Here is a 20464-nt window from a genome sequence, read left to right as displayed (position 1 = left end):
TTCAGGAAGATTGTCCCTGAGCTAAAATCTATGCCCATCTTCCTCTATTTTGTATATTGGACGCTGCCACAGCATGGCTTGATGAGCAGTGCGTAGGTCCACACCCGGGATATGAACCTTCGAACCCTGGGCCACAGAAGCGGAGCACACGAACTTAACCACTACACCACCGGGCCAGCCTCAACCTACTTTTAAACAAAAAAGAAAATATTTTTTAGAAAAGAGATTTTTTTAAAAAGTTGTCACATGACTTCTAGAATGCAGCTCTGGGCAGGGTGGGGCACAAGACATTTAAAAAAAAATAATTATTCTAAGAATTTACACTTTAAATAAGACAACACACACAAGCATAAATAGAAAGACAAATGGGAAAAAATTTACAGAGACATTAATATATACTGGAGAAATTGTCTGTATCATTTTCATGCACAGCAAGGCATGTGATGTGGATAGCACACTTGGGAACTCCCAATTATTTTGAAAGACATGAAGAAACTGTATTTCTTTCTAAAATCCCAGAAGTATTGTACTAGGAAAGTGTCAATATGAGTAAACTATATTTTTGTAGCATTTTTCTATAGTCTAGCTACAAATTAAGGGCACTATAGAGATCAATCTAGAATAGATGGTCTGGAAACTGGGAGATCTCAGCAGCCTTGGTGAGGCTTGGACAGGTCATTTAGTTTTTCCTACACCTGTTTACACATCTGTATGAAAGGGCTGGTCTTGATAACATGTAACATCGTTTCCCAAGGTTTTATGGCACTGTGAAAAGCTTGAAATAGCTGTTTAATACTCAAATTCCTTTAATAAACTCTAAATGCTATTTGTTCTAAATATTTTATATTAATTATTGGAATATATATCTAGTATATTCAGCTTCTACCTGACGATGTTATTTTGCTATTTGCTATAGTACTGGTGTTTTAAAATATGAAAAACTCAAGAAATTACGATGAATCAAATTGTTATGAAAGCAAATAGTTCCATAGCAAAACTCCTTTACACATTTGGAAATTGGATATGTTGGCTAAAAATTCACACTGTTTGTAAAGTTAAGCTGTTTGGAACTTGTATGCTCTAAAAGTTTATTTAACTTTGTTGATGAGCAATACAATAATATAACCTGAAGCAACTATTAACATGATTGTCCACTATCAAAAAGATGAAGAAGGCATGTATCTTTGATGCCTTAATGCTCTGTTTCCAATCATGTCCTCTAACTTTGTTTTCTCAATATCCATTCTGGGGAAAAATAAAATCCTATAAAATTAGCTTTACATATGGACTTAATATCTTCATTAAACAAAAGATTGTAGTACAGCTCCTCCCATGATTCAATTTCTCTCCCTCCTTTTTCCTCGAGTCTTTCTCTCTCTTTGTTTCTTTGTCTGTCATCTTTATCCCACCACCTTCACCTCTCTGGGCTCCACTTCATTCCTCTACACTATATTTCTGTCTTCTATGTTTGGGTGGGAATTAGAGGGAAAAGTTAGACAAGATGGGCCACATAATAAGCATCGGATGTTAGCTATTTGTGGAGCAGGGAGGAAGAGCAAGTTAAACTCGGCCTAGATTCTTCAAGTCAGCCCAGGCTCCTCTTCTGGGGCTTGCCTTAGAAAGGAGAAAAGTAAAATCTCCAAATCCGTGTGCAACTAAAAAGCAACTTCTTCTTCTCCCTCCTCATCCTCACTGCTTCATACTGCAGAAGCAAACTTATAAAAAGGAAGAAAAAAATAGGAAAAATAGCAAATGTAAAAAGCAAAGAAATTTAATATATTTACCTCCTGTGTTTTTATATTTTCAGTGCTACAGCTATATCTTTATTCTGTGCACTCTGCAGAATCTATTTTATTGAATAAACCCTACACTCATTAAATAGATTTAAGACCTGGGGAAGCTATACGTGCCATTTATATGGAGTAAAGTTTTCTTTAAAAAATCTCTTTTGTTCTAAATACTTCCTTTTTCTGCTTTGTAAATACGAGATTTTGGAGTGGTGGTAGTTAGGGAGGTTAACAGGCAAAGAAACAAGCCTAATACAGGACAGAAACAGGAAGCTCTCTTCTCTGCCCAGGCAGCATATATCCAACGTAGCTGTGGTTATTTACAGACACCGTACAACCTTTGTGGTCTAATTTGGAAAAAAATGACTCTAAAAGTGGCCATAGCAAAAGGAGAGGCCAATGCCATGGCATAGTGGGAGGGAAGTGAGGGGTTCAGAAAAGGCCTTGGAGTGCTTACTAAACCCCACTTGAAGGAAAGCACATTGCCTCTGCCCACGGCTGGCTCTGGGCTTCAAACTCATTGCTCTGCAACGTCAAGCTCCACGAAGTGAGGAATGTGTCTGTTTTTTCACCCTCGTCATTGTTGGTGTCCGTACAGATCGTGTTTCAACAAATGCAAAATGAGTATTCATTGAATGGATGAATAGCTAAAACAAAGTAAATCTTTACATTTTTCCATTGGAATTAATGATTTAATTAAAGGACAGTCAGTACTTATGTTTACATTTTGATGATCTGCTTTGCTATTATATGGCTGCTAATTAACAACATTTAGAGTCATAAACTATTACACCTGAAAAGGACCGTAGAGATTTCTAATCTGACCTTCTCATATTACAGATGCGGAAACTAAGGCCTAGTTAAGTGGCAAGAAAGTGGACGGTTCCTCACTAAGAATACGGGTTCCATGACTACCGTCCTACAGCTCTTTTCAATCTACTATGTCATGCTATTTTTGAGAGGATCACGGTAATGATTGGAGATTTTAAATTTATATGTAACTAATACAACTTGTGTGTCTATTTTGTCATCTTTTTGTGCAACAACAATTGCTGCAGCTGGACTTTGTATCAATTGTCAAGACACATGCCATATCATTTGTACATGTCAACATGATCAAAATAATTTTGTGTTATATACACAAGCAGAGGAAAGCTCTGATAAATAATGGTGGAGACTTTAAAATAAACAACATAAGGATGAAGCAATTTTACATCTGTTGATAATGATCATGAAGTGGTTTCTTCTATCTTAAAAAGTTTTCACTGAAAAGAACAGGAAATGACTACAATCATAGATATTATCAAACTAGAAGCAGAAAAAGAAATAAACTAAGATAATGCTATGCCTTAAATCATGTTTAAAAAGATTTCCTTAGAAGAACTTGGATGACAAGGTGTCAGTGTGTTTCAACGTTTACTATTAAAACTACATTTGCTCCATTTCATATATTTTGTTTAGTTACCAGCGCAGTGGAAATCACCTTTAAATTAACCATTATTGAGAGTTCACAGGCTGATATACATATTTCATAAGACAAACTTGAGTTTTTAAAAATGAGTTTCAAAGCCAGCAAGGACAGGCATTTAAAAGACATGCATTCGGCATGAAATTATTCCATTAGTATGATTTAGTTCAATATTTTTAATTTTCCATAATAATTTAATTGTTTTAAGATGCATACTATGCCTATAAATCCACTGAAATATTAAAATAAATTCTTAAGCTAAATTTTACAATTCAATTTATATTTACATAGATTACATAACATGACGTATCTAGTATAACATTATATGACATATAATGTATATACATGTAATATGTTATATATTATATAAATTCATATTTATATATTATTTTAAAATGCCAAATAAAGACAGACAAAACAAACAATACCCCAAGGAATGCAAGCGATAAAACAGGTAGAACCAGATTAACCATCTCAGTTTAGAATGAATGTACAGATATTTCCAAGAATTTAAAGCTATAGATTTTGTAACAATATACAGTCAATCCTCATTCTTCATGAATGTAACTGCAAATTCGCCTTCTTGTTAAAATTTGTTTGTAACCCCAAGATAATACTTGTGAGCTTTTGGGATCATTTGCAGACATGTGCAGGGTGGCAAAAAATTTGAGTTGCCCAACACTCACATTCCCAGCTGAGCTCAAAGGAAGGCAACATTCTGCTGTTTTGTTTCAGCTCTCAAACTGTAAACAAGTGTCCTTTTTGTGGTTTAAGTGCCACGTTTTTCACATTTTTGTGCTTTTTGTTGGTGATTTCACTATTTAAAATGGCCTGTTAGCTTAGTGCTGAAGTATTATCTAGTGTTCTTAAGTACAAGAAGGCTGTGTTGTGCCTCATGGAGAAGTTACATGTGTTAGATAAGCTTCCTTTGGGCATGCATTATAGTTCTGTTGGTCATGAGTTCCATGTTAATGAATCAACAATACATATTAAATAAGACGTCTTTAAACAGAAACACATCTAAAACAAGGTTATGTATTGATCAACTGACAAGAATATTATGACCAGAGCACAGAAACCTAAGTTGGTAAGTCCCTTAGGAGCAAGGGTTCAGTATTTGCCAATTCAATATTTGATGACTTCACAGAACATAACTACCACAAATAATGAGAAACAAAGATAAGACGCAGAAAGCCACAATTTGATTTTCACGATTTCTTTACTATGATTTTATTGTTTGTTCTGTTTCAGGAATATAAAAGAAAACTTAGGATCAATCTCCAATGAAGAAATAAAAATAAATACATTTTGTTTCCTCAACATTGGTTATATGAATTTTTCTAAGTCTCTGAAAATTAGAGAGATGACAGCAAAATCAGATGTGATCCATGCCCCATGATCTCTTGGATCCTCCATGATCCCTGGCTTGGTGTGGGGTATATAGTAAAAAGAGATTTTGTTGATAGACATTGACTGATGGACATTCCAAGACTCTCATGGAATATTCCAGTTTCATAAAATTCTAACCCAGGAAGCTCCTGGACACTCCACTGAAGACCTAGGCCGTTAGAACATCAGATGACTATACATTCTGTAGTCTTGTAAAGAGTGGACATTTGGATGTTTCTGCCCTATGCTTCTGCTGAACCAGAACCCTTAAGGATTCACATAATGGATCTTTCATGGTAGGCCCATACTGGAGGGATTTCTAGTCTGAATCTCTTCATCTGCTAGACTGAGGGAATTGCAAGCCATACCAAAGCACCTACCAACTATTATTCTAGTTCTAACCAAAATCAGGCAATTGTTGATCTCTCTATGAGTTGCTGAAATTAGGATTTTGCTTAAAGCTCTTTCCATGAAAGTCATAATGAACAAGGACCAAGACCTCTAAGGAATACTAAAATAAACATTATTTACTGTTGACATTTCAAATCAAATAGTTTAAAAAGTGAATGTTTTAGATTTTTTTTTATCACAAAAGCACACCTTCCCTAAAGAATAATCAAAGGCTCTTGAACTTTAGAAATCAGAAACACAAATATGTTACATTTATACAAGTAATATCAAAGAAAGGATCTCAATACTATAAATAATGATTGTCATTAAATTTACTTACTTTCTTTGGTACAAAGAGAGACATAAAGTGTTTCCTAAAAAAAATACTATATTAGAGGAAATGAAAATTTACTTTTGGAATCTGATCCAAATACAGTAAATGCAGATCCTCCTCTGAATATACTTTGTATAAAAAAAAAAAAATAAAGAAGTCTGAATATGTTGTGACTATAGACTGATGAAAGTAATTTTCATATGTGGCTTATAGAAACAAATCATGCTACTTAAAATCCCACCATATATTGGTGTTAAATAATTTGTTTAGATCTGAAAAACAAATCTGTAAGTGGGCATAATGTGTCAGTTCTGGGTTGAGGGCAGATTTGAGGTAGAAGGGAAGATTCTAACACTGCCATGAGGAAGCAGTGGATGATACTAGGAGTCAGGGCAGGCTGGGCATGAGAAAATCCGGAAAGGCTTTCCAGCAACAGGGAGGAGCCAAAAGGTCAAGGTCAGAGAGTGGAAATTCCATAGGAGTTGAAGACAAGAAGTCAGCTCTTCAAATTTTTAGTTATCTGATGGCTGCCTCTTTGAAACTCTCTCTCCTGGTCTTCATGACACTGCACTCTTCTGATTCTCGTCCTATTTGTTTGACCATCCTTTTAGTTCCTATGGTTTCAAATTGATATCCATATCTATTCTGCGCTGATTTTCATACCTAGATGTCCAACTGTTTGCTAGATAGTTCTGTTTAATGGCTTGTCAATGTATTCAAAACAGAAATAATACTTCTACACTCTCCCCAACCTACTGCTCCCTCTTTATGTTCACTGCCATGACATTCCTTAACATCAACCAGAGTCATATTTCATAGTTCTCCCTCTGCCTCCATTTCTCACAATTTATCAGATCTTATGGCTTCTATCACTTCTTGGTAGTAATGTCTGTGACCCCTGTACCACCCCTCCTGCCACCACACTGGTTCAACTCTTACCTAGTGCCTGCCACCACACTAACACCTCTCACCTAGAACACCATTTCCTATTGGTTTCCAGCAGAAGATTCATTCCTAAAAATGGTCCTGGAAAAAAAAAAGGTTCCTATTGTTAACTAACATTTGAAAAATGCAGCAAACATACTTTCCTCTTGGCCAGCCATAACACACACTAACATATGACTGATATTTTTGGTGAAGATTGGCCCTGAGCTAACATCTGTTGCCAACTCTCCTCTTTTTGCTCCAGGAAGATCGGCCCTGAGCTAACATCCGTGCCAATCTTCCTCTATTTTGTATGTGGGTCACTTCCACAGCATGGTTTGATGAGGGATGTGTAGGTCCGCACCCAGGATCTGAACCCATGAACCTGAGCCACTGAAATGGAGCATGCCGGACTTAACCACTACACCACGGGGTCAGCCCCATCATATGACTGATATTTTTCAAAGCCACTTGTCCTGGAACTCTATTTTCATATAAAATTTATCAACATCTAGTCACTCATGTTCCAGAAAACACACTTTGGGAAACAATGGATTGGGCTATTTAAATGGCCTCTAAACTGCTCTCCTTGCCTAATCTTTTCCTTTCCAGTGCATCTAGTACTTCATTAATAGATTAATTTCTCTGAGATGCTTAACTGATTATATTATTATTCCCTTACTCATAAGCCTTTGGTGGCTCCCCACTGATCTAAGCAGTGATGAAGCACCTGGCTCTCCACAACATGGTACCAATATACCTTCCTAGGATTATCATCCCCCTACGTGGCAGTGTGGCATAGGAGAAAAGACATGAACTTTGGAGTCAGATCCAGGTTCAAATCCCAATTCTGTCTCTTAAAAACTGTAAAACCATAGACAAGTCATTTATTGCTTTGAGCCCTTCCTTTGCTCATCTGAACTGTAGGTCGTAACTGCAGAGATGGGAGGATATAACAAGATAGTATTTGTGAAAGGTTCTCACATAATTGTAGCTCAGCACTTTCTGGCCTTACGAGATATAAACTCATTAGGCAGACTGAGCCTCTTTCGTGTAGTCGTCACTTAGTGTTTGCCTATAGTAAGCGACCAATGATTTTTTAAATTGAGAACCCAGAGGACCACCTATCAGTGTGAATGACAATTGATTAATAAAGCAGTTCTCTGCCTTTATTTGGGGAATTTTTTATGGGTTCTGAAGGGACAGGAGCCAGTTCCCACAGCACATCCAATCTTTTTAGGTGGAACTACGCCTTTGGCCATTGTCTAAGCAGGGTGTGTAGGGCTCAAGAATCAGCAGCAGTGCTTGGAAAGCAAATCCCTGATTTGAGCAGATGAAACAAAAGCCCACTGCAAGAGTCAGAATGCTACACTTTTGTTAGATTTAGAAATTTTTAAAAGTGCTTATGATTTACTTGAAAGTCCAACATGAAGAAAATACAAGGTCCTCAATAGCCCTTCCTAGAAGGAAAAAGGCGTTTTTGTTTGATTTGTGCACTAGTGTAACCTAAGGGGCTGCAGAGTGTCTTACATGTAGAGGGTGCTCAGTTAATATATGATGGATGGATGAATGAATGAATGAATGATCGGAAGAGGCCATGGCAGGCATCTTCTACATGCTCTAGCATAGTGCTGAGTGTACAGAAGAGCCTTCATAAATATTTGACTGCTAAATATATGGATTCATACCCTAGTCAAGGGCATTTAATAAGGTACCCTAAACTAAACCTTATTCCTATGTATTTCTATTTTATAAAATATTTTTATATATTACCTATATTCTCTTTCTTTAAAAACGTTTCTTTCTTTTTTATATATTTCCACTTTATAAAACATTTTTATATATTATCTATATTATCATCATTCTCTTTCTTTTTAAAATTATCTAATCATTTATTTATCTCTCTCCTCACAACATGTGGGTGCACAGCTTGAAAGTGGGTGAGGAACAAGAAATGAAATTATAAAATTAAATAGATATTTTTAGTCAGAAGGTTAAAAACTTTTACCTAAAATTGGTTTGAATATATTGAATAGAATGAAGAGAAAAACAAGTAATTTTTTAAAAAGCTAGAAGAAGATGGAGGAAAATGAGACATAAGGTGTTTAGAACACGTTTGACAAACTTGTTTGGAAAGAATGTTACATTTATACACTGCATTTTTTCCCTTAAGCACTCCACTCACAGTTTTTATAACTATCATTCTTGTATAAGGGAAGAATAGCCAAATTCCTCTCTCACATTTACAAGAACCAAAGCTTAGTAAAATTAATGATCTATATATCCAATAAGAGGTAGGTCCGGGGGTGGAATCCACGTCTCCTAAGTATTTAGTAAACACAGTTGTGGAAGTGTAAAGTGGGCCTGACACACTTAGAGAACATGAATAGGGTAGTTTGGCTGGAATGAGGGGGGTATACTGAAAAGTCATGGGAAATCAGGTTAAAGAAAGAAAGAACGAGATAGCTTACAGGGTCCCTTAAGTAACACAATAAAGAAGTTGGAGATTTATCCATGTCAGTCATTTTGAAATTATTTCTAAAGCAATAAAATCCTTTTTAAAATAAGGAATCTTATATGAAATGTCAATATGCAAAATAAATTAAAAGGAGGTGGTTTCTCCAACTGAAGATGTTCCCCTTTCCGGCCCTCAGCCTCTAGGAGAAAAGTTTGAAAACCATGAAAATCGTTTGAAACCAAGAAAAGTGTGACAAGTCATGAGTGCTGACATGTTTTGGGCAAGGTTGCGACATACCAACTGGCACTGAGACCACCCAGGTGGAGGGACCCCCTATGGAGGCAGAAAGCACAGAGGCGGGACTATCAGGGCTGCCAGGGGAAGGGAAGCCAAAGACGCTGGAGACAGGAGAAGAATCAAAACAGAGCCAGGAACATATCCGCAAATCATATATCTGATAAGGGGTTAATCTCCAAAATACATAAAGAATTCATACAACTCAATAACAAAAAAACAAACAACCCAATTAAAAAATGGGCAAAGGATCTGAATAGACATTTTTCCAGAGAAGATATACAGATGGCCAAGAGGAATATGAAAGGATGTTCAACATCACTAATTATCAGGGAAACGCAAATCAAAACTACAAGGAGATATCACCTCATGCCTGTCAGAATGGCCATTATTAAAAAGACAAGAAATAACAAGTGTTGGAGAGGATGTGGAGAAAAGGGAACCCTCATACACTGCTGGGGAGAATGTAAACTGGTGCAGCCACTATGGAAAACAGTATGGAGAGTCTTCAAAAAATTAAGAATAGAACTACCATATGATCTAGCTATTCTACTTCTAGGTATTTATCCAAAGAATGTGAAAATACTAAGTCAAAAAGATATATGCACCTCTATGTTCATTGCAGCATTATTCACAATAGCCAAGACTTGGAAACAACCTAAGTGCCCATTAGAGGATGAATGGATAAAGAAGATGTGGTATATACACACAATGGAATACTACTCAGCCATAAAAAAGATGAAATCTTGCCATTTGTGACAAGATGGATGGACCTTGAAGGTATTATGCAAAGTGAAATGTCAGATGGAGAGTGATTTCACTCATATGTGGAAGATAAACAACAACAACAACAAACACATAGATACAGAGATTAAATAGCTGGTTACCAGAGGGGAAGTGGGGAGAGGGAGAGGGCAGAAGGAGTAAAAGGACACATGTGTACAGTGATGGATGGCAATTAGACTTTTAGTGGTAAACACAATGTAATCTACACAGAAATCAACCTATAATGATGTACACCTGAAATTTACATGTTATAAACCAATGTTACCTCAATAAAAAATTAATTAAAAGAAAAGATTGGGGAGACGAGGAAAACAGTCATGCATTGCTTAACAACAGGGATACATTCTGAGAAATGCATCGTTGTGATGCGTTTCATTGCATTCAGGCGATTTCATTGTGCGAACATCACAGAGTGTACCTACATAAACCTAGATGGTATAGCCTACTACATACCTAGACTATATGGTACTAATCTTACGGCACCACAGTCATAAATGTGACTGTCGTTGATTGAAACGTCATCACACAGCATATGAGTATAAAAACCTAGACAGATCGTCACATAAATTGTTTAGCAAGGGTCTTTAAGGACCCATTCCACTTCTAAGGAACTAAAACTGGCGATTGTCAATAATGCACTTCAGAATATGGCTTATGGAAGAAAGATAATGCAGAATTCTAACTTTCCAGATCAAAGAAATGGGCATTGCCTTGCCTCCTCATCCTCCCTACAGTAAAATATTGGCAAATGAATGTGCATTGATACATTTTACATTAAAATGACATTTTAAATTTTAAAAAAAAGAACAGAGCCAGGAATAGTTCAAAGATTCACACCTGGGCATCTGTGGAAGATGACAATCCAATCACAAAAATGGTGAAGGGAAAAGGAAGAGTTTTGATGCTCGTTTTGATGAAAGACAATGATGTACTTTTAATGCATTTTAGTCATTTAAGACATTTCTCCGACACTATACTGTGGTCAAAAGTATAGAAAGCAGCTCTTCTTTCTCTACCAGTTTTCTTCCCTTTTGCAAATAGATGAAACAAAAGTCCATTGCACGAGTCAGAAAGCTCCACTTCGTTATATTTAAAATTGTATTAAGTGCTTAAGATTTCACCTGAAAGTCCAACATGAAGAAACTACAGGATCCTCAAAGCCCCATGCCGAGAAGGAAAAAGGACCATTTCCATTTTTGTAAGATTTCTGTTCTTTAGACAGTCTGGATACCTAGCACATTAATTTTTATTTTTAGAAACTAATTTTTCCAGTGGAGTTAAGTACAATCAAATGATTTACTTCAAGCATAATTATTTTGAAATCCAAGATTTTCCTGTGCTTTATAAAATAAATGATGGAAGTGAAATTGTTGAATATGTGCATCCGACCAACTATAGCAATTCCGATGCATATTATTCTGATTGAGAATAAATAACAGTTTTTGGCAAACTGGGTTTAACAAGGACCATCTCCTCTTCCTCTGTGTTTCTGAAATTTATGATGCAAGTGCTCCCGCCCTTTTCTGAGAACACAGAACGCCTGACTCAGGCAGGCAGCTGCCACTATTAAAACAGCTCCAGCCCGGCACACTTCCCTGCTGGGGTGAGAACACCACCGCAAAGATGAAGCTGGCAAAGTGGTGCTGGCTGAGCTCAGCTGTCCTCGCTGCTTATGGTGTTTTGGTTGTAGCAAACAGTGAAACAGAGGAAATTAAAGATGAAACAGCCAAGGACGCCTGCCCAGTGAGACTAGAAAGCAGAGGGAAATGCGAGGAGAGAGGCGAATGTCCCTACCAGGTGAACCTGCCCCCGCTGACGATTCAGCTCCCGAAGCAGTTTGGCAGGATCGAGGAGGTTTTCAAAGAAGTCCAGAACCTCAAGGAAATCATAAGTAGCCTGCAGAAATCTTGCCAAGATTGCAAACTACAGGCTGACGACAACCGAGACCCAGGCAGGAATGGACTGCTCTTACCCGGCACAGGAGCCCAGGGAGAGGCTGGGGACAACAGAGTGAGAGAATTAGAGAGCGAGGTCAACAAGCTGTCCTCTGACCTAAAGCATGCAAAGGAGGAGATCGACGTGCTTCAGGGTCGCCTGGAGAAGCTGAATCTTGTAAATATGAACAACATAGAAAATTATGTTGATAGAAAAGTGGAAAATCTAACATTTGCCGTCAATAGTTTGGATGGCAAATGTTCATCTAAGTGTCCCAATCAAGAACAAACACAATCACGCCCAGGTATGTACAATAATGTTTTCTTATCATTTGTTCATGAATGTTATATAGGTAGACAATATCTATAAACATTAACCTGAGAAATAAGTTAAATAAATGACAGAGTAAATAAGTTACGCCTTTTATTCATCAAGGTAGTACAGGAGAAACTAATATCTTTGCAAATGTGCCCATGGAAATGATATAGTACCTAATTACAAAAATCATGATTAGTACTGTATCCATTACAAAGCACTTTCAATTTCAAAGATCTTATTTACTGATGCCAGAGCTACACACAACAGAAGTAGAGAGAGAATTTCTTAATGTTTTAGTACATTTAACTTATCTGTTCACTGAAGTATTTGAAAACAATAGAGATAAGGCAGTGTTTGTGGTTGTGCTCTGTTCGTTGAAAATCGGTTTCTTGTGGTCGGCTGACTGCTCCTTCTCATGTGGCAGCAAGAGATTTTTGAAAGATTTTAGCAAGTAATATGCAGTTCATAAGGCCAAACATCTAGTGAAAACGGGAGATTTTATAAATGGAATAAGAGCAGCTATATGGCTTCAGGTGTGTGCAAAACTTTCTGCTTTGAGACCTAGTGGCACAAAAACGTTTTAAGGGGAGTTTTGGCATGCTACTAAGGGAAGGAATACATTCTTAATTCTTTCTCTCTTTTGCCTTAAACTAAAATTCAAGCATATAAAAATAGAACCCATCCTTACCATCCAGATTATTTGAATTAACTTTAATAAATATATGTTAAAGACCACAAACCTAACCACCTACTCTGCTCACAAACTACTAGCTGTGGCACTGATTCCCCGGAACCCTCACTTTCCACATGAGTTCCTAGGACCATTGCTGATGATGGTCTTGCACTTTGGAGAGCCATCTCTGCATTAGGACCTCCACTTACCATGAGTGTAAGGTGAAGGGATAAGGTGTCTGGGGCAGACAGAGATCACCTTCATTTGGAACAAGTACCTCATACTCCATCCCCAGGGAATCTGCCAGTGAAGGTAGGTGGGGGTTTCAAGGACCACTGTTGCTAGTACTCTTGGCAGCCTGTATTTGAATGTACCCTGCACATTGCGAGGCAGAGGTTAATGTCTTTGGTGACATCTCTGGGAACACATTAGATCTGATGCTGCATGGCAACTTGTAATGACAAGAACAAGAGTCTATTGTCTATTTTTCTACTAAAAGTTTTGGGTAAGTATCTGAACGTTTTGAGTTCTAAATACATGTGAACAGGTTTTTTGTGCCTCTGAGTAGCTTATATTAAACTTACCGTATCTGGCACAAACTTAAAAAAAAATTATCTGTGAGTAAATATCTGTATTTGATTCCTACAGAACCATCTTCACTGATTATTACATTTATCCTGAACGTCATCCTGTTGTTTCTTTCTAGAAACCAAACATGTAAAACACTGGCTAACTACTTTCCTGGATAATAAATTTAGAAAAAGAATATCAGTACATTATTGAAAAAATTTTTTTTCACTTGAGCTTCTTTATTTAGTCGTCAGCATGGAAAATAAATGTGAATGTATGATCAATGCTGTACATTAGAATTTTAATGCATCATTTGGAATGTATCCTATAAAACTTTCTGACGGTAGAAGCTATCAGCCCCTTTAGGTGAAAGGAAGTAGAAGCCCCTGCTTCCTCTGTATGCATGGAATGCAGTTCTAGGAGAGCTGGAATCAACTGACTTTCAGGACCACGGAATGCAGGAGTTACAAGAACAAGCTTTGCAGCCAGCCAGATCTAAGTTTGTATACTGGCTCTGCCTCTTAATGTTTTTGTGAACTTGAGCAAGTCACTGATCCTCTTTGAACCTAAATATTCTCACCAGCAGATTGGCAATAATATCTGCATCATACGGTTCATGTGCAGAGTAAGTGTGAAAACGTTATCAAGTCTTTGGCAGAATGTCTAGAACATATTGGTAGCCCTCACTAAATATTACTAAATAACTAAAACTATTACCTTTATTTATTGTTGTTATTTGTTGTCAATATTAATACTAACCAAGAGTATGTTGGAGAGACTTGTCTGCTTTATAACATCGGGTTCTTGTTTTGAGGCCTTAACAAGCATTTGCTAAACAGGTTCAAGTAAGTTTAGCAGAGCAAGGTTTCATTATCACCACTGATTGAATTATTTTTGCTTTTGTACATATAAAGAATTCTTCAGATGCATTGTTTTTATTAATGAAATCCATCACTTTTCTTTTCTTCCTCCTTCAGTTCAACATCTAATATATAAAGATTGCTCTGACTACTACACAATAGGCAGAAGAAGCAGTGAGACCTACAGAGTTACACCAGATCCCAAAAATAGTAGCTTTGAAGTTTTCTGTGACATGGAGACCATGGGGGGTGGCTGGACAGTGCTGCAGACGCGTCTTGATGGAAGCACCAACTTCACCAGAACATGGAAAGACTACAAAGTGGGCTTTGGAAACCTCAGAAGAGAATTTTGGCTGGGGAATGATAAAATTCATCTTCTGACCAAGAGTAAGGAAATGATTCTAAGAATAGATCTTGAAGACTTTAATGGTGTCAAACTCTATGCCTTGTATGATCAGTTTTATGTGGCCAATGAGTTTCTCAAATACCGTTTACACCTTGGTAATTATAATGGCACAGCTGGAGATGCTTTACATTTCAGTAAACATTACAACCATGATCTGAAGTTTTTCACCACCCCAGACAGAGACAATGATCGATATCCCTCTGGGAACTGCGGGCTCTACTACAGTTCAGGCTGGTGGTTTGATGCATGTCTTTCTGCAAACTTAAACGGCAAATATTATCACCAAAAATACAGAGGTGTCCGTAATGGGATTTTCTGGGGCACCTGGCCTGGTATTAGTGAGGCACACCCTGGGGGCTACAAGTCCTCTTTCAAAGAGGCCAAAATGATGATTAGACCCAAATATTTTAAGCCATAAATCACTAATGCTCATTCCTCTGGTAATTCATATCTAATACGGCAATTAATTCCTTCAGCACTTTAGAATATGTTTCGTACTCCTTTTCCACGGCTAAAAACTTACCTCTGAGCAGTGGGTTCTTATGCTACACAGCATTTGAAATAAAGCTGAAAAATATACATTTTTAAGGAGTCTTTCGTTGCTGTCATACTGTTATCCAAATTACACTTGCAAGCAATTGAGAATTGCACATTAGAGTTATAATTCTCTTAATTTCTACTAATTGAAAAGTTTTCTGTTACTTGTATTACTTGCTATAATTAAAAAGTAATTGTTTATTCAGAAGGCTAGATTTTACTTAAGTAATCTGTATTTTGGCTGTGACTTAAACACATCTGAAGGTATATCACTCTTTTCAGGCTATAAACAGTTATTTGGGTATTTAATTGTCTCTAAATACCCTAATCCTCATTCTGAGATAAACTTACTCAATTTGTGGCATATATTTTGGGTCAGGAAGACCCCCCAGCATTTTAGGTCCCAGGCAAAGGGAAATATATATAATTAAACCTGTTCATGTACTAGTCATGCAATGTAAAATATCTGTCACTTAAAATATTTTAAAATGTGGTAGTATAATGTCACTCCTAAAAGCATTCAGAAAATTAATTTAACCTTAAAGACCATGGTTTAAAGGTAATTCATTCACAGTTCATAACTCTTTAGATGTTTGATGGTGAAAACTGCTTTAACCTAAAAATTATCTCCCTCTGCTCCATATGCACAATAAGATTTACGATTGCTCACTACTGCGTTAGACTACTGGTAGGCTTTCTTTTGGAGAGGTAGGTGTCAATGGAGAATGAAGCACTTATTTATAGGCTATAATACTCTAAAGGCCAATTTTATATCCAAAGCAATAATATCATTAAGTGATTCACTTCATAGAAAGCTAAGTTTTATAGGACAACAGATCTATCTATCTATTAAAAAAATATATAAATTTTGAAATTATATAGAACAGTAGTTCAAATATTATATATTTCAACCCTAACTGGTATATTGCTTATTTTACTATCAGAAGATTCAAATATAGGTGTTTATTTTCTTAACCAAAAAAAGGATCTGGGACTTTTATAATTCATTAATTAATACTGGAATTCAAGTATCATATTAAAAAGATTATAAAAAATAATGTGTTAAATTTCATCATTGTAAAAAGGGATCATTTTGAAAGAACAACAGTATTCTACTGCATGTTTAAAAAATGTGCTAGAATAAAATGTGAAATAATACACCATCATGTATGTGAGTTATAGAAAGGCATTCAATCTTTAATTTCTAGTGTTTGTTTCTAATACAGTAACCAAGTTTTCAAAATATATTCACAAAGATACATTTTTATTATTGTCTGAAAATGATTAAGGAGGATAGTTGCTTTAGGTAACAAGTTAAGTTTTCAAATATTACCCTTATAGAAAATTTTAACCAAAAAGAAGCAAGATATTATTTTAAAAATATATAACATACAGAGTTTTCAGGTAAACATGATGAAAATTGTTATGAATACTTTTAAAATGTTAAAGCAAGAGAAATGCAAATAGAATTAAGTGATGACCAAAATGTAAAATATCATTGTAGATTTCAAAGGCTGCATATCTACTCAATAGGATACCAAACGTAAATGTCATAACTGATTTACTCTTTATTTCTCTCTTTTCTGTTTTTTTAAAAAAGACTAAGAAGATTTTGATATATACACGTATTTATTTCAGATAAGGGCATTTTCATTTACTATACAAAATTATCAATATATGTAAGAGTTTAAGTAAATTTCTGTGATCATAAGTGGACTCATCACAAAATACAGTTCTAAAGAAAAATAGGTCATATAAAGAGTGTCCACTGATTTAATGGGAACCATGTGTCATTTCAGGAGAATTTGGCAAATAATTCATTAGTCCATGAAAATACTCAAAAGCTTGTCCTTCTATCTTTTCACCTTATTTCAAAGGATAAAATTTTATTTTCCATTATATTTTTAAGGCACTTTTCTAATAAAAAATTCTGTAACACAGAAATTCCTTTTTAGAATCATTTCATGTCACTTATTATAAAATATATTTTAGATTTTGATAATCTTTAACATGTTGATGGAAATAAATTATACCTGAGTCTTTTGCTTTAACATCACTATTCACTAATATATGCTAATGTTTGTAAATGTGGATTGACTATCAACAAATATATTATTTTAGAGTCTTGTAGTGGTTCCATTTTAATGGCTAATATTTCTTATTTTAATTAAGACTATTTCTGAGCTTTATCATTCTTTGAGAATACTGACTAAAATTAGGTCCTTAGAAATTCCAAGTGGAACTGATTCTCTCATAGCTGAGAAAAAAAAAAAATCAGATTTTTCAGATAAGCAGTAGTGCTCCAAATGAATTAATGACACATTTGTCCAATAAATAAAGAGCTTAAATATACAAAGCATAAAATATATCCTAGTAACAAAATTTGCCGGTCCTTACTTTTGAATAGCTACCGAAGGAAAAATTTTAAAGGTAAAAGTGATAGGTAATAAGATCATAATAAGCTCTTGTTAGAATTCTTATTTTCCCTTATGTATAAATAGATGTATGTACCATGTGTTTTAAAAATCATGTAAAATAAAAGATTTAATCTTCACATTTATTTCTTCAATGTGAAAACATTAAATATTATTGTTTATAAAATAATATTTATATATTTACTCTTGTATGAAAAGTCGCATAATGTTTACCTAATCTAGACAATATCTTCGACTCTGAAGACTTTAATGAACACTATTTCTTAAACAGGAAGACAGAGGCAAATACGGGAACACCATTATCTTATTTCCCTCTAGAATACGTTTGAAATACAAAAGTTTCAGTTTCATTTTGCAGCACTCAACTCCATCTCCTCCTTTTCCACCATTAATGTTGCTGCTCTGGTTCAGTCCTCATCATTTCCTTAGGATAATACAAATGCTTCCTAAAAGTAGCCTGTGCCTCCAGTTTCAATCTATTCCAATCCATCCTCCATACCACTGCCAGAGGGATTATTCAAAAAATACAATTCTGATCATGTTATTGTCCTGCTTAAAACCTTTCACAACTCCTCATTTCCTTAACGATAAAACCCAGCAAATAAGCCCCATCATGAACTGGTTTCTGCCTATCCCTTTAGCTTCCTTTTTTGCCACCACTCACACTCCTGCCACACTGAGTACCTTGTTGTTCTCCAACAAACCATGTTCTCTCATATTTTCACCACTTTGTATATACTGTTCCCTTGGCCTAGATAGAATGCCATCCCCAACCCCTGCTTATCACCCATGATTAGAGCAGGGACTCAGGAACCAGATTTGCTTGGTTTGAATTTCAGCTCCACCTCTCACAAGGTGTGTAATCATGGGCAAGTCACTTAATCTCACTGTTCCTTGGTTCCTTCAATTATAAAATAGGGATAACAATAGAATTTGCCTGACAGAGCTATTGACAGGATAACATATGTAAAGCACCTAAAACAAACATATGCATTATTGTTAGTATCATCATCATCATCATCATCATCATCATCATCATCATCATCCTAAATAGCTGTCTCTTCTGCGCAGTCTTCCCTGATGACACCAGGAGGGGTTTGGTACCTCTCCTCTTTGGTCCTACACTATGATATATATACCTTATATTACATTATTTAATTATTGTCTAGGTTCTACTCTGAAATCAATGTCTGGCTAGGATGTAAAGGAAACTTGAGACATACTGTAGAATTGGGTACATAGCAGTGGCAAGCTTTTAGAAGGGGTTCTGGAAACGTGCCTCTGGGCACATGTCATGCAGAGAGGTATGGCTGAACCGAGCTGGACAGCGATTGTTCTAGCTGGCTGTGTTCCTAAAGAAAAAGAAGCATTTTTCATACTTCTTATACTATATTGTAATTTTGAAATTAATTTTAATCATAAAATATTCATGAATGCTTTAATTAAAAAAAATTACAGATTAGACTAAAACATCTTTGCAAACCACCTTCAATTCCAATCTCATCCCTTTCCCCAGAGGTAACCAGCTGAGTTGGCTGAATCCAAACTAATTACATTCTGTGCATTGCCAAATTGCAACATCCACTGACTTATAGTCTTGCCAGGTTTCTTTTTTTATTGATTGGAAAGAGCTGGAAGTGAGAATACAAACAAGGGAAATTGGGAGTACTTGGAGAACTCAGATTTCCCTGAATTCCCAAATGTGACTGAGCCTCCCCTGCTCCTTGAAGCGGTCCCTCCGCATGTTTGATGCGTCTCTTCTTGTCAGAAGACATCGCTGCTTTCTTTCTAGAGGGAGTGACCTTAATTCTCCGTTAGGCTCCTTCATCCCACTCCTCAGCATCTCCAGATCTGTAACCAGGGCATGCCCTAATGTCAGTTATAAAGTCAAATTGGAGGAGAAGCCTTTGCATGACTTTGCTACTTTATATCAACAAAAAGCTGGGAAATATATGTAGAGGCAGATTTTGAGGTTGCTTGACTAAGGAAGGAAAAAGAGAATTTTATATGTGATTGAATTTATTGATATAGGCATATTTAACAGGAATTCTAGATTCAGTGGGCTAGCTTGAGCAGATGTGTTTGGTTCTAATAGTTTGCTTGATTAGTTAACACAAACCTAGATTCAACAGCAGCTCATGCTAATTACAGTTGAGAAGCCAGAAATATCTTGGAACTAAAAGACTTATGGAGATAGAAACGTTGGAGTGGATTTACTTGTAAGTCATTCAACAAGTATGTATTGAGTGTATTCCATGTGCCAGGCAGGCTTCTAGGAGGCCAGAGATATATCAGTGACCAAAAGAGACAAAACTCTACACTCAGGGAGTTTATATTTTATCAGAGGAGATGAATAAATAAACAATGTATGATAAATGCCATTAAAATTAAGAAGGGCAAGGGAGATAAGGAGTACCAGAGGAGGGGGTGCTATTCCATATAGGTGGTCTGGGGAGACCTCTCTGAGGAGGTGACATTTGAAAAGAAACCTAAAGATATGAGAGAACAAGGCAGGCAGATATCTGGGAGAAGCTGGTTCCAAGCACAGGGATGATCAGGTACAAAGGTGCCTGGCATGTTTTAGGGTCAGGAGGGAGGGCAGTGTAGGAAAATCAGACATTCTGGGTGGAGGGGGTTTAGGGGATGAGATGAGAGGGAGCTTTGGGAATTGGGGTTAAATAAGGGGTAGGAGTGGGGGCTGCCAGATCATCTAGACCTGTAAGTCATGGTAAGGATTTTGCCTTTTATTCTGAGTATGTAACAGCCATAATGGTTCTGATCAGAGGAGGTACATGATCTCATCCAGTTTTAAAAGGATCACTCTTGTTGAGGGGAGGATAGACTGCTGGGAGACAAACATTGAAACATGAACACCCAGTTTGACAGTGTGTGCAATAATC

General features: G+C 36.3%; 2 protein-coding genes across 2 annotated transcripts in view; one reads left to right on the top strand and one right to left on the bottom strand.

The window, feature by feature from the left end:
* Window positions 1–20464, bottom strand: part of CCDC146 (coiled-coil domain containing 146) — a 108894-nt gene that overhangs the window by 65598 nt on the left and 22832 nt on the right. The gene's annotated exons all lie outside the window — the stretch shown is intronic.
* FGL2 (fibrinogen like 2) lies at window positions 11407–17683 on the top strand. The gene is made up of 2 exons (XM_004439320.3): window positions 11407–12069; window positions 14304–17683. Exons 1-2 carry the CDS (start codon window positions 11454–11456, stop codon window positions 15008–15010), a joined length of 1323 nt encoding a protein of 440 aa, XP_004439377.1. The 5' UTR covers window positions 11407–11453; the 3' UTR covers window positions 15011–17683.

Source organism: Ceratotherium simum, chromosome 1 (assembly GCF_057802395.1).
Source record: "Ceratotherium simum simum isolate JZ-2026a chromosome 1, ASM5780239v1, whole genome shotgun sequence".
Lineage (NCBI taxonomy): Eukaryota > Metazoa > Chordata > Mammalia > Perissodactyla > Rhinocerotidae > Ceratotherium > Ceratotherium simum.
The sequence above is the reverse complement of the archived record's forward strand: the minus strand, read 5'-3'. Positions and strand labels throughout refer to the sequence as shown.